The sequence below is a fragment of the Staurois parvus genome, unplaced genomic scaffold, assembly GCF_062004578.1.
Source record: "Staurois parvus isolate SC_StPar_1 unplaced genomic scaffold, SC_StPar_1.0 ptg000199l, whole genome shotgun sequence".
Classification (NCBI taxonomy): domain Eukaryota; kingdom Metazoa; phylum Chordata; class Amphibia; order Anura; family Ranidae; genus Staurois; species Staurois parvus.
The window spans coordinates 6,297,306-6,311,544 of NW_028317995.1; the positions used below are offsets into that span (position 1 = coordinate 6,297,306).

Here is a 14,239-nt window from a genome sequence, read left to right on the forward strand (position 1 = left end):
TATTTTAATGGTGAAAAGTGGACTGCAACCATAACCTTACTTTTCTGCCCAATGCAGTTCCATCTCTATGAAGCACATAAAACAGATCTCTTTCCAGTGGCAAAGTCTAAGAGACAATTACCAAAATCTAGCGGCAACAAGAATAGCAGCAAGAGGACAGATCACTGGAAGTATTTCATGGAGCAGGACTGACACATAAACACTGCAGTAGTAATTATATTTTATACCAAGCCTGCACCAATCACACTCCATTCGAATATTTATTCATTTTAAAAATGTTGAAATATGAACTCACCCCACTAAGGTTTTGCGAAGTATATAAAATTTGAATATATATTTTATTTTATTTACTACACACACACACACTTCCAAATATTCCCAACAGCAAGGTTATAAAATTAATATATCCCCACTGCTTGTGAGGCTTATGACTTTATCAAACTATGTCAGGGGTCTCCAAACCTTTCATTCAAAGGGCCAATTTACTGTACCTTCGACTTTAGGAAGGCCGAATTGTGGTCAGCAGGGTAGAAAATGTCCCGGGCCCGGCATCAATGAGAATAAACATGGCCTCAGGGTTGGTGGTCAGTAAAAGCATGAGTATTACCCCATCACTGGTATTAGTGAAAGGAATAGTAACCCATCATTGGTATCAGTGGAAGAAATAGTGCACCATTGTTGGTGTCAGTGGAAGAAATAGTGCCTCATATCATTGAAAGGAATAGTGCCCCATCATTGGCATTATTGGAAGAAATAGCGTTCCTTTATTGGTGTCAGTGGGAGGAATAATACCTTCTTTCATTCAGAGGAATAGTACCCCAAGGACTGTGAAAAAGGCTGGCAAGGGGCCACATCCGGCCGCCAGGCCACAGTTTGGAGAGCTCTGAACTATATGAATGCATATTTATAATACTAAGTTTTATGGTACAAATTTAAAACACATTTTAGCATGGTGGCATGGTTCTCATGTTTACGTAGTAGTTTCCATCAGAAACCAAGGACATAGACCGTTCCAAGGATAGTTTAAAAGTGTGCACGAAGCCATCTGAGATCTGGCAGTCACTACCCTATTAACTGCTGATTGCAAATACACTGCTCAAAAAAAATTAAAGGAACACTTTGAAAACACATCAGAGCTCACCGAGGAAAAATCTCATGCTGAATATCTATACTGATATGGATTGGGTAATGTGTTAGGAACATAAGGATGCCCCATCGTTTGTAGGTTGATAATTTTTATTTCCATCAGAGGACTGAATTCAAAGACACCCTGAAAATCAAAGTGAAAAATTATGCAGCAGGTTAGTCCATTTTGCTAAAACTTCATTGCAGCAACTCAAAATGATACTCAGTAGTTTGTATGGCCCCCACGTACTTGTATGCATGCCAGACAATATCGGGGCATGCCCCTAATGAGACGATGGATGGTGTCCTGGGGTATTTCCTCCCAGATCTGGACCAGGGCATCGCTGAGCTCCTGGACATGGAGATGCAACCTGGCAGCAACGGATCGACTGAAACATGATATTCCAGAGGTGTTCTATTGGATTTAGGTCAGGCGAGTGTGGGGGCCATTCAATGGTATCAATTCCTTCATTCTTCACGAACTGCCTGCATACTCTTGCCACGTGAGGCCGGGCATTGTCGTGCACCAGGAGGAACCCAGGACCCAAGGATTACATCCCCATACCTAATGGCAGTCAGGGTGCCATTGTCTAGTCTGTAGAGGTCTGTGCGTCCCTCCATGGATATGCCTCCCCAGACCCACCACAAAAAAAACAGTCATGCTGAACAATATTACAGGCAGCATAACATTCTCCAAGGTTTCTTCAGACCCTTTCACGTCAGTCACATGTGCTCAGGGTGAACCTGCTCTCATCTGTGAAAAGCACAGGGCGCCAGTGGCAGACCTGCCAATTCTGGTGTTCAATGGCAAATGCCAATCAAGCTCTATGGTGCCAGGCAGTGAGCACAGGGCCCACTAGAGGACATTGGGCCCTCAGGCCACCTTCATGAAGTCTGTTTCTGATTGTTTGGTCAGAGACAATGACCTGCTGGAAGTCATTCTATACTGCTCTGGCAGTGCTCATCCTGTTCCTCCTTGTACAAAGGAGCAGATAACAGTCCTGCTGATGGGTTAATTATCTTCTACGGCCCTGTCCAGCTCTCCTAGAGTAACTGCCGGTCTGGAATCTCCTTCATGAGACTGTGCTGGGAGACACAGCAAACCTTCTGGCAATGGCATGTATTGATGTGCCATCCAGGAGGAGTTGGACTGCCTGTGCAACGTCTGTAGGGTCCAGGTATCACCTCATGATACCTGTAGTGATATGGACCCTAGCCAAATGCAAACCTAGTGAAAAACAGTCAGAAAAGAGTAGGGAAAAAAATGTCAGTGGCCTCCACCTGTAATAGCAATTCCTGTTTTGGGGGTCGTCTCATTGTTGCCCATCTAGTGCACCTGTTAATTTAATTAACATCAAAACAGCTGAAACTGATTAACAACCCCCTCTGCTACTTACCTGACCAGATCAATATCCCAGGAGTTTAATTGACTTGATGTTATACTCTGATCAAAAAGTGTTCCTTTAATTTATTTTAGCAGTGTATTTTCTCCCAGCTCCTGAATGTGCATGACAGTATCAGATAACAGAGCTCTTTAGTTTTTTTTTCTTTTTTACAATACTCTTTACTACAGGGTTCTGTTATTTGACTCGTGTATGTTGGAGACAGCTTGTTTTATTCATCATGACTTAATTAAATCTGGAAATTTATTCTGGGTCAGAACCAAAACTAAAAACCAAAGCCATGAGATTAAGACAGCCAGGCAATTGTCAATTAGGTCAAGAAGGTTAGTAACGGTAACCTACAAATTTCTACAAAAAAAAAAAACTGGATTCCTTAAAAACTGAATACATTTCTGAATAAACCTTATTATATACATACATACATACATTATATATTGTTTTTCCCACATAGGACATATTGTATTGGTTTATGTAGATATGTAAAATAGTTAAAGGGTAACTCCACTTTCATGGGAAAAAAAGTTCAAATGAAAAAAAAAACCCACAAAAACAAACAAAAAAATAAAACCCATAATATAGCATACACAATTAAGATATGAGTTATATTGTAATTGAATGTTATTAAAAAAGTATCTTACCATTTCAATCTGTAGCGCTGTAATTTTCTGTAAAATGCAATGCAATATGGATACCTGGGGGTGTTCTGTACACAACTGTGTACAAAACGCCCATGAAAATTTAATATTCTGCTTGTTACATAGTTAGTCTGGCTGAAAAAAAAAGACAAAAAGTGTCCATCCAGTTCAACAATTGGGGGGGAGAAGGATATAATCCTATACCCACAGTTGATCCACAAAAAGGCAAAAATCCCAGCAAAGCATGATCCACTTTGCTCCTGCAGGGGAAAAAATTCCTTCCTGATCCCCCAAGAGGCAATTGGATATTCCCTGGATCTGATTACTGATTTTACCAAAAGTTTGCACTAAAATACAAATCAGATATTTGGCTTCCCCTGCCATTTGTGGTGAGATTGTCTCAAAGGTAAATCTCATCTAAAAGAGATGCAGACCCTTCAGTTTTCCTCATTAGAGCCCTGCAGATGCAGCAGCTTATTGATAATTATAAATCCACTCACATAAATATTGACTCTGCTAATTAACAGTCAAACAAACAGCAATTTCCTCAAAATAACAAAAAGGTAGGAATCTGCAACAAAGTTTGTTAAAATCCATGCAGTGAACATAGATCACCCAGAAGGGAATGTTTTTTTCTCAATAAAAGTGGCTACTTTTTAGGATTAGAAAATTGGGGGGGGAAAGCGAAGCAGTGAGAGAGCACAACTAACCCAAGCAATGTTACTCACCAGTTTGTTAGGATATCGCATTAGCACTGGTTGAACAGGCACGCCTGCCACAAAGGCACCTGCAGAACAGCACAGTTGTGACCACAGTAAACATACGTACAGAAGTATACTCCCATAGGGAAAGTGTAGGCTCAGCCCTCTATTTACCTGGCTTAAATTTCAGTAACACTTGTCCATTACCATTTGTTCCCTCTGGGAAAAACAAAAGCTAAACAAAAAAAAAAAAAAAAATAAGGAACAGTTAAAGCACCACTAAATATAAATTACAAGTTGGTTTTTGTAAAAGAGCTTACATGCAATGATATATGTATTATAGTTTCACAGACCAATTTAAAATGAGCAAGTACCAGTAAAAGAAAAGTGCTTTATGCTAAACTTGACATGCTATTCACAGAAGAATATTGCCAATGATTATTTTTATATGTGAACTTCACTCCCCACCCCCCAAGAGTGCAGCACATCTTGTAAAATACTTTCCTTCCTGTTCTCAAGATCTTTACTGTGAGGTCCTGTCTGGCACCACAAAGCTTTTTTTAAAAAAAAAAAAAATGAATAAATAAAAATAACCAGTTCACAGCAGCCCCTTTTATTCTAAGACATGGTGGCCTCTGACAATCAAGTGGAGTATGGCTCGTCCATAAGAATGAATGGGGCATAGTGCGAGTGCACAATAGAAAGGGGTCCCTCTTGGGACGTATTATTTGCAAAGGCTGTGCCATGCATGGCTTCACAATGAAAAATCGCAGGAGTGAGAGCAATACAGGTATTTCACCAGGCTGGCTGTACTCAGGGGGCTTCACTTTACTGAAGTTGTCCTTTAGGATTTTTTGATTTTAAAATCAAGCAGCATATACAGAACAGTCAGCTGAGCTGCAATTTTATACCCCGGTAGAAGCTGGCCATACATGGATCAGAATTCGGCCAGTTCAGCTGGAAGCACCCAAATTTCAATCTGTGTGTAGCCCTCTCTCTTTCAACATAAGCCAGTCACTAGACTAGCCTCTGTCAACCGGTCCTGCTGGAAAAGCAATATTCAATCAGCACATGCATTGCTGATCAGTTTATTCTGACAGTGGGGGAGTCCTGTCCTCAGAATACAAAGACACTGCGGGGGGGGGGGGGGGGGGGGTTATTTCCCCCATCCACCTAGAAAGTGTGAATGGGGAAAACAGATCAGTTTTTTTATGAACAAAAAGAAACTGTACAGCCAGCTTAAGGAAAAGACGGGATGGTTCTATAAAACTTGAATGGAACTGTCATCAAGATCTTAGTGCAAAAACAATCGGATAATCTTTATGAGACAGGAATTAGCACTCCACCTGCGGCCACTCCCCACGGGAGGTTGCTCGTCTCTTCACCTCCTCAACCACTTTTTTCCGTGATGCTGGGTCATGTCGGGACACCATAATAGACTGATTGAATCGAAGCAGAGCTGAGGAAGAGATGACAAAACTGTAGCAAACGCAGTTATACGTTACATTTCAGGGCCCAAAACTATATATATTAAAAGCTACCTTTATAGCGGTTTCTTGCAGTATACATGTGTTTTCCCATGTCCAGATGTAGGTGTGCCATTTTTTGTTAGATTAACTTCAGCATAAGGCCTTATGCACTGGGGCCCGCACAGCATGAATGGGTCTTTTGATCATGTGCCTGGAGTTGCATGCAGGCAGCCTGTTACTCAATGGAGACGTATAGGCTGTATGGACACAGCCACACTTAGTAATTTGACAGGTGTGAAGATGTCGGTATGTGGATCCGAACAGAGACGCGTGGCCTGCCATACAGCAGCCATGTCCCCATAGAGTAACATAGGCCGCATGCATGCAGCTCCAGGTCACTCCAGCACCCATGTGAATGAGGCTTAAAGAGGTACCAACGATAAAGTACATTTTTATGGTTAAATTCTTGACTTTTTTTGCGCATAGCATTTTTCATGTACATGTTTCATTCATGTATGCTATAGACAGATTATGGAAACCAGGGCAAAACCGCAGTGCCAAGTATGTGCATAACTAGCTGCACATGCCAACTATTGGGGAGCATTTGTACTGCAGTTAACATAAGCACCTACAGCCTGCTACTGAAAATAAACTGCATTACTCTACCCATTCAGGGCAAAGTGACAAGTCTCTCTAAATCCCACCTCCAGACCCCTTTTATACTCACCTTCCGCATGCATCCTCACCACTCCATTTCATTATTTTAAAGTGACCTCTACACAGGACTGAGCTCCTGTATACTATATTACTTTGATAGCTTCTTATAAAGAGTGTGTGGACAGAATCGATGAAAAATCAAATATCTGAAGTCTAAAATCCTCACACAGTAGAAGATATTACTCAACACCCAATCAGAATGCATCTTTTTTGGAATCCCAGAACTAGATACAGGATAGATCCAATAAGGGTGAAAATGGCAGAAAATGCTCCAGCAGGATAGTAAAAGGTTCTTGCCAAGGATACTTTTTTTTTTTTTGGTTGAACTGGATGGACTTTTCTTTTTTCAGCCAGACTAACTATGTAACTATTAACTGTAGGGTTACCTAATCTTCAACCAGAGCCACTCACGGTGTGTTTGTAGCATCTGTAGCCACCCACAGTGCTCAACCAGGGTGTGGCTTTACTGAAGGCAAACAAAATAAGAGACTGGCCGAGGAGCAGTACCAGACATGAGTCAAGTCAAGGGTCAATATCAAAAAGACAGAAGACCAGAACAGGGTACAGAAAGGGGAAGTCAGGAAAAAGGCAAAGATAGAAAGGTAAGGGTCTCTTAATGGTCACAAAGTTCGACCAAGATGCCCCTTCTGTATATTCTATTAGGAGGGAAAAAGTATTCCAAAAAAACAAAGCTTTCCCCTAAGAGGACACGTGCACATATGGGTCATTATAAACTCCCCAAATTTGTAGTTTAGTGAAAAAAAACAAGAACTCCAAGTGAACTCTACCACTCTATGCAGTTTTCCATAGATTTGATAATCTATGCAAAACCATACCAGCAAGAATTTTAAAAATTACTAATTACTTGTAATGTCTTCAGAAGTGTTTGGGGAGCTTTAACTTGGGTTCAGCAGGCTGAGGCAATAGCATCTGAGAAGGCCCCTTTAGACAGTGATAGCTGCAAATTCCCAAGCAGTTACTTGTGTACAGAGCTGCTTTTAAATCCAGGTCAGGGCCTGCACCTTCTCAACAAAATATTCCATATTGGTAGGGGGTGGCTGGTTATCACAGAAGGCTATATCTAACCTAGATAAAGGATGCGTGCACACAGAGCGAGGGCGGAGGGGGTACACTCCTGGCCATTAACAATTTGGCAAAAGGCTCTCACTAACGGTGCTCAAGGGATACCTGGTCTGTACAAAAGCCAGCGATGGTGTAGTTATAGTCTGTGCAACAAACATCTCCAAAGTGCAAACCTTGAAGGTAACAACCTGGCCAATGGTATGTACAAGGAGGTCATACAACTACAGCAGGATAACAGGGGGGAGACAGAGGCAAGATAAAGAATGAGGCAGAACTCGGATCTGGCTGCAGCAGACAAGGAACAAGGTGCACAGTAACTTTAGTTGAGCACTGAAGTCAGTTAAGAACAAAGGAACCCACAGAGCAGGCTACTTGTCTCTTTACAAGGTGTGAAGAAAGCTTTCAGGGACCCTTTAAGACCATATCCAATCAGGATGCACCACATTCATGCCATCACAACATGGCTTTGCCCAAGTCAGTGCTACTGTAAAGATTTGCCAGTGCATGCAATTGCACCACTGGCACAAGCAACATTCCTACATGCAGGTCCATGGCTGTCAAGCCAGTGCTGGCATTAACTTTGCACTCACCAATGAGAACATAATTATTTCTAACCCAGCAGAATTTTTGTCCTAATCTCTTAAGAATCTGGTACAAAACAAAAAAGTTTTGCCTGAGTTAGGTTTAAAGTGAACCTGACCTAGCCTATAACATTTCCAAGGTAAAACAGCGCCTGTGCTGCCTGCAAGTTCCGCGTTAGTCAATATCTGTCTCTGTGCAGCAGCTTGGATTCTAGGTCTAGTTTATTCCAGAGGAAGATAAAAACAAAACCCTCTGGACTATTGCTGTTAATTTTGCTAGGAGGGCAAAAACATTATTGTTGAACATTTTAGACTATCCATTAAAATCAGCAAATATTAAAAACAATGAGGGCATGTTTAAGGATTCTTGCACACGGTTGTACACTCGGGCGTACGGCTGTACAGATTAAAATGTGTCTGTCATGGCACTTGGGTGTAACAGCTGCAGCTGTTTAGCCCATTGATATGTATTGCAGAATACGCCGTGTCTGCTATATGATCCAAGAGCCCTTTATCTGTTCCATGCAGAGCTTGAATCATCTTCTGTGTACACCCTGATTTTATAAAACCAGAGTTGCCTAAACTAGTGCACAGATGTATAAGCAGAAAAGCATGGAGATTTCCATAAGAGTTTATTAATTGGCTCACCTCCAATCACAGGGATGTTGAGGTTCTCCACTCGGGACACAACTGATGGGAGGTCACACACCACAGTAACAATGGGGTCAAAGAAGGTGGAGTGAGGAGCCACAACCAGCAGTGGGGCCTCAGAGCTGGAGGCGCGGCGGCCACGGATGGTGATCCAGTGGAAGCCACACATGAAGAACATAGTGCGGCTTAGTACGTAAATCAAGTGATGTAGAATGCTGTGTGCATAAGGGAAGAAGACACATGGAATGGGAAATGGAAATGGGAGAAATGGAAATAAATGAATGTGCTGTTCTGTATAACGATGACAAATACCTCTAAACATTATCTTCACTTCTATAGACTGGCTTTGGACTTACGTGCGCCTATGTCGTATTGACCGGCTCAGCTCTTCTTCTGTCATACCAGTGACTCGAAGTGCAGCTATTGGCCACATCAGAAACAGAAAGATCGCAGCCAGTAGGAAACGCAAGGGGAATAGAACTGGACCCAGAACATAGAACTGCAAAAATACAAAAAGAAATTTTGATTGCATAAAGAAAATGGACAGCTTATACATCACTGCAGCATTAGCAATAGCCACGTCACTGGGGTTGATTTACTACAGGGAAACAAACTGTGCACTTTTCAAGTGCGGATGCACTATGCAAGGGCATTTGGTGCAGATCTTAGTAAATGAGGTGAAGCATTTTTGTTTGCACATGCTTGGATGATGAAAGTCAGTAGAGCTTTCTCATTTAATAAGCTCTGGAGAAAATGTCCTTGCAGAGTGCAACTATACTTGCAGAGTGCCACTTCACTTGCAAAGTACACAGTCTATTTGCCTTTAGCACATTAACCCTTTTATGTAGGCCTATCGACATTTACATGGTGTTTTAACATTATGTCTGATGCTACTAAGTAGCCCTCTCACATCTTGCTTACCATAAGCATTTGCAAGGGAATAACTAAGGAAGCTAGACAGACCCAGCTACACTGAAAATTTCTTTTTATAAAAATATCTAAAATTATATTGGAGATTATGGGTAAATATCATGTCTGCATTAAAGCAAAAGGCTGCAGGTCAATTGGTTCCCAAGGGGTCATGAGACTCCTGAGTAAACATTATGCTTTAACAGCAGTAAGATCAATAATCCTCACATTACACAAAATTCTATTTGAAACGAGGATCGTTTCCCCAGTGAGGTAATCTGTATATGTCTTACATAAACTGCAACAACACAAAACTGTTTAAAATACGTTATAAAAATAACCCATTTCACTATACGAGGAATTTCTATATCTTGCAGCACTACTGCCCAATATAAATATCCAGTAACATACACATATTAGGTGTTGTGTGTAACACATCTGCATTATTTAATTAAAAAAACAACATTCTGATTTCTCTGTTTTCCATGACGAAGTCTGCTTTTTGTTAAACCAGTCACCCATTAAAAGACTGGTGACAGTAAAATGAATTGATGGGATAGATGAGGATGAAGAGGAGGATGTGGCTTTCTACATAGGAAGTTCTACTTATAGATCAATATAAACATCCTCTTAAATGGACTTCTGGGTTCAAAGCCAGAAGATCATGAGACCTAGACACAAGAGCAGGAAAGAACCATATCACTAAACAAAACAGCTAGATCATTTCTCCACCTTGCAACACCATTTTTCAGATTTTCTTTTATTTATTCATCCACAAATTATGACTACTATTACAGCATAGACATTGAATTCCATACACCATTTTATTTACAAAAAGAAGGTTTGTATTTTTCTGAAAAGGCAAAGTTAAAGCAGAACTAAACCCTCCTATCCTTTTCAGCCAAAGAAGCTGCCATCTTAGCCTCTGTTTGATCTGCAACTGCCATGAGATTGCACATGTGGTCAGTTAGGACACCAGCCATTTCATAGTCTGACAGTTTGGTTCAAAGCACAAGCATATATGACAGCTACATTCCCTAGATGTCTGGAATGTAACTGTTTTTTGATTCTGTTTAATTGATGGCTTTAGTTACGCCTTAAGGACCAGTTCACACCACCACAATGTACTCCAGATCCGTTGCAGATGCATTTCTGCATGCATGTTTTTAATGCACTTTTTGTTACATTTTTTATGTGTTTCCAGATGCTTTTTTCTTAGTTCCTGTTCTTTTTCCATTGTACTGGGGTCTGATGCGTTTTACCATGTACCTTTACAGTGCAGTGCAGGAAAAATGCAGCATGTTCTACCTTTTCTACTTTTTTTGGAACAGATATCACTGGTGTGAACTATGCTATTGGAAACCATATAACCTATTTTCCATGCCATTTTGTTGCAGAAAAAAAATGCACAGGACTGCATGTTGTGTGAAATGGCGGGGGGAAAGGTTATACCCTTTATAAAATTAAATTTTTGTTCCTCACTGGGGATATTTATCTTCTTTATTTGTCCTAATGACCATTATCAACAAGACACTCACCTCTTATTCTGGCGACAGCTGTAAAATTCTGGATTTCCCGTCACTTAAGGCTTGCCATACATTACACAATTTTCTTGTTTAATTTCCTTTAGATTTACCTTCAACTATGCAGTGCAAGGGCCTGCCTGAATTTATTACAAATCGAAAGTGTTTAGGTCCTCATATTGGTAAATCTAAAAGGAAAGTTGTACAATGTATAGCCAGCCTAAGTGTTCTAATAAGGACAACTGTTCTGTCACAATTGTATAAGGCTTTGTTTACACAGGCAGCCAGGAGACAGCAAAGATAGGCAGTTAGTTGCTATTGCCACTCAAAATCCCTGCTTAGCTAGAAGAAAAAAAAAAAAAAAAAAAAAAAAGGAAGTAGTTCAAGAGGTGGCAGTATCACCTGGCAGCCGTTTACAGCTCTCTGAAAAGTGATCCCCTGTGCCACTGTGTAAACAAGCCCTAAGCGGGGAAATATCCTTCATTTTGGGAAAAGTTCCACTTGTTTTTTTATCATCTCTGAGTCAGGAAACAGATCTGTGATCTTCTGGCGCTATAGGGGTTAATATGAGCACTGGATCTGTAACAGGCCTTCAGGAGTGCCGACTACACCTGCTTTTTCCTCAACCCTTTCTCCATACATGTAATAAAAAATTTAAATATATTTGCGCTACGGTATAGAAAAGGTGAAGTGGATCAAAACCACAAAAGCAGCCACCACGATATTGCAGATATCAATATAAAGTACATATAATCTATAAAGCTGTGGCGCTAGAATAGTTCATACATAAAATAAAAAGCATGAAAGTCCCTACATGTACTAAAGCTTCCTTGAATGAATTGAATCGAATCTATGAATGGCAGATGGGCAAATGAATGTAAGCCCTGACTCCTCCATTCTTACATTCATCATACATTGTGATTTCCATAATTACAGTGGGAACCAGCACAAGGGACACTTTGCATTAAATGTAAGTAACATCCCTTGTGTAGAAAAAAACGTTCTTACTAAACTTAGGCTTTAATGATAAACTGAAAGAAGTTCATGGTTAGGGTCTACATACACTTTAATCTAGGTTATTTTATTGAATCAACACATTTCAGGCATCTGCATCCCCTTCTTCAGGGCTGATTGGTGTGTGTAAGCACAGGACAGCAGAAAAAGGTAACACTTAACAAGACAGCGTTTTTTCCTATATCCAGTAAGGACCAATGTTTTGACCAATGAGCTTTTGTGAAGTGACGACTCTGCTTAGGAACAGAATGACAGAGTGCAAGGTGGAATAAAAGGACAATAGACAGAAACCCAAAATCCATGCAGCAGGGTACCATCTGATCATGGTAAAAACAAGAGCCATCAAGCCATACCTTGTGGGATAGAAAGGTAAATACAGCGGTTTGACCTGCATAGGTAAAGAACAGGTTCACTTTAAGGTCTCAAGCACACCTGGTGTTTTTAACACTGCTGTTCGGGGTGGCTAGCGTTATTTTTGGGGGGGGGTTTACTGCCTATAAACATCTTCACCATATTGGCCTTGTGTCCATGCACACAAGCATTTAGAGGAGTTTATAGGCAGGGGCGTTTAAAGGCAGGAAAAAAAAAAAAAAACATTGCCAGTGTGTCCAGGAGCAGCAGCATTTTAGCAGAAAAATCAATTGACGCGTGTAAATACTAGGCATGTTTAGTGCTTAAGCATCATTTCATTTCAGTAGACATAGTAAATTATTATTCTGGCCAATGAAAGGGATTATCACCCAAGCGCTTGACATGCCTTACACACATTTACAAGCATCAAACGGTTTTTTTTTTCAAAATGCTGCTGCCAGGAGGAATGGCATCTAGGAGAGATGTGCAGTGTGCATGAGGCCTTATGCAAAACAGTAAAAGCAAATATTACTATTATACAGGATTTATATAGCGCCAACAGTTTGCTCAGCGCTTTACAATATAAAGGGAGACAGTACAGTTCAATACAAGAGGGTTAGGAGGGCCCTGCTCCTTGGAGCTTACAATCTAAATATTACGATTAAACATAGCCAATTCAGAGCTCAGTCACACCAGACAGTTTCAGTGGTCTGCAATGCAGGAATGTATTGAACCCATTTTGACTACCATGTGTGTAGAGAAAAAAGTTCAGCATATACTCTTATTTGCATGTAAAAACATGTAGAAACACATAGCTGTACATTTTTTGATTTGAATGAGAGATTTCCCTTCTTTATTGCAGTAAACGTTACAGAGAAGATTACAAGTATGAGTTACTCTGATTTTAAGGCAATAAAGATTACCAGGCTTACAGCCAACCCGAGTTCGTTTTAGAACATTCATATTACATACATACAGTACAGTTTAACTGGAGTAAGCTGCATTCTGAATTTAAATCTGAACTCAGATATAAAAAGACAAACACATGCAACTCTGTAATCATTAAGACATTAAATTTATTTCTTAAAAGGGTAAGTTCACCTTTGACCCCTTTTAGAGCAGGAGGGGAGAGCTCAGTGATCAGTTGTGTTTGATCACTCAGTCCCCAGTCATAGAGCCCACAAGGGATCGATGCTGCATCCTGTACTAGGGGAGTATAAATGTTTGGGGTTTTTTAAACTCATACTTCTCATGCAAAACATGGACAATCAACAAAACAAGGAAATCCCCTTGCATTAAACCCAAAAGAAAAAACATTAGGCTTTTTTTTCTTTCCTTTCTTTATTTAAATCTGGTGATCCAGCCAGTAAGTCTGTTGATATTCAACAGAACAAGTTGTCCTGCAGATATAGCAGTTAACTATTTCCAGTCTGGGCACTTTTTGTTCACATGTAGCAATCAGGTTTTTTTGCTAGAAATTTACTTAGAAACCCCAAACATTATTTTTTTTTTTTAAAGCAGAGGCCCTAGAGAATAAAGTGGTGGGTTTTGGAATGTTATGTCACATGGTATTTGCGCAGCAGTTTTTACAGACGCACTTTTAATGGGAAAAAAAAAAATACACTTAAATTTTATTACAAAAAAAAAAACAAAACGTAATTCATTTTTTTGTAAGATATAAAAGATGATGTTACACCAAGTAAATAGACACCAAACATGTCATGCTTTAAAATTACGCATGCCTGTGTATTGGCGACAAACAGCAAATGTCACTATCCATAGGCAACGCTTTAAAAGCCTTTACAGGTTACCACTTCACAAATATAGAAAGATGTATACTGCGCTCCCTTGTCAACCAAAACTAATACATATACACTCTCTCTCTCTCTATATATAAATAAGAGCGCTCTCTCTCTCTCTCTCTCTGTATATACACATACACACACCGTATTTTCTGGCGTATAAGACTACTTTTTATACTTAAAAATATGCCCCAAAAATTGGGGGTCATCTTATACGCGGGGTATAAAATGTGAACCTTGAGTTTGTTTGGGTCAAGCTGGCTGGATGTGTGGTA

General features: G+C 40.2%; 1 protein-coding gene across 1 annotated transcript in view; it reads right to left on the reverse strand.

Annotated features, from left to right (window-relative positions):
• Positions 1 to 14,239, reverse strand: part of LPCAT4 (lysophosphatidylcholine acyltransferase 4) — a 48,119-nt gene that overhangs the window by 11,915 nt on the left and 21,965 nt on the right. The window contains exons 2-6 of the mRNA XM_089678217.1: positions 8,722 to 8,864; positions 8,363 to 8,580; positions 5,211 to 5,323; positions 4,039 to 4,099; positions 3,892 to 3,950 (exon numbers count right to left, since the gene is read on the reverse strand). Coding sequence (XP_089534343.1) covers positions 3,892 to 3,950; positions 4,039 to 4,099; positions 5,211 to 5,323; positions 8,363 to 8,580; positions 8,722 to 8,864 — 594 coding nt within the window. The remainder of the gene's footprint in view (positions 1 to 3,891; positions 3,951 to 4,038; positions 4,100 to 5,210; positions 5,324 to 8,362; positions 8,581 to 8,721; positions 8,865 to 14,239) is intronic.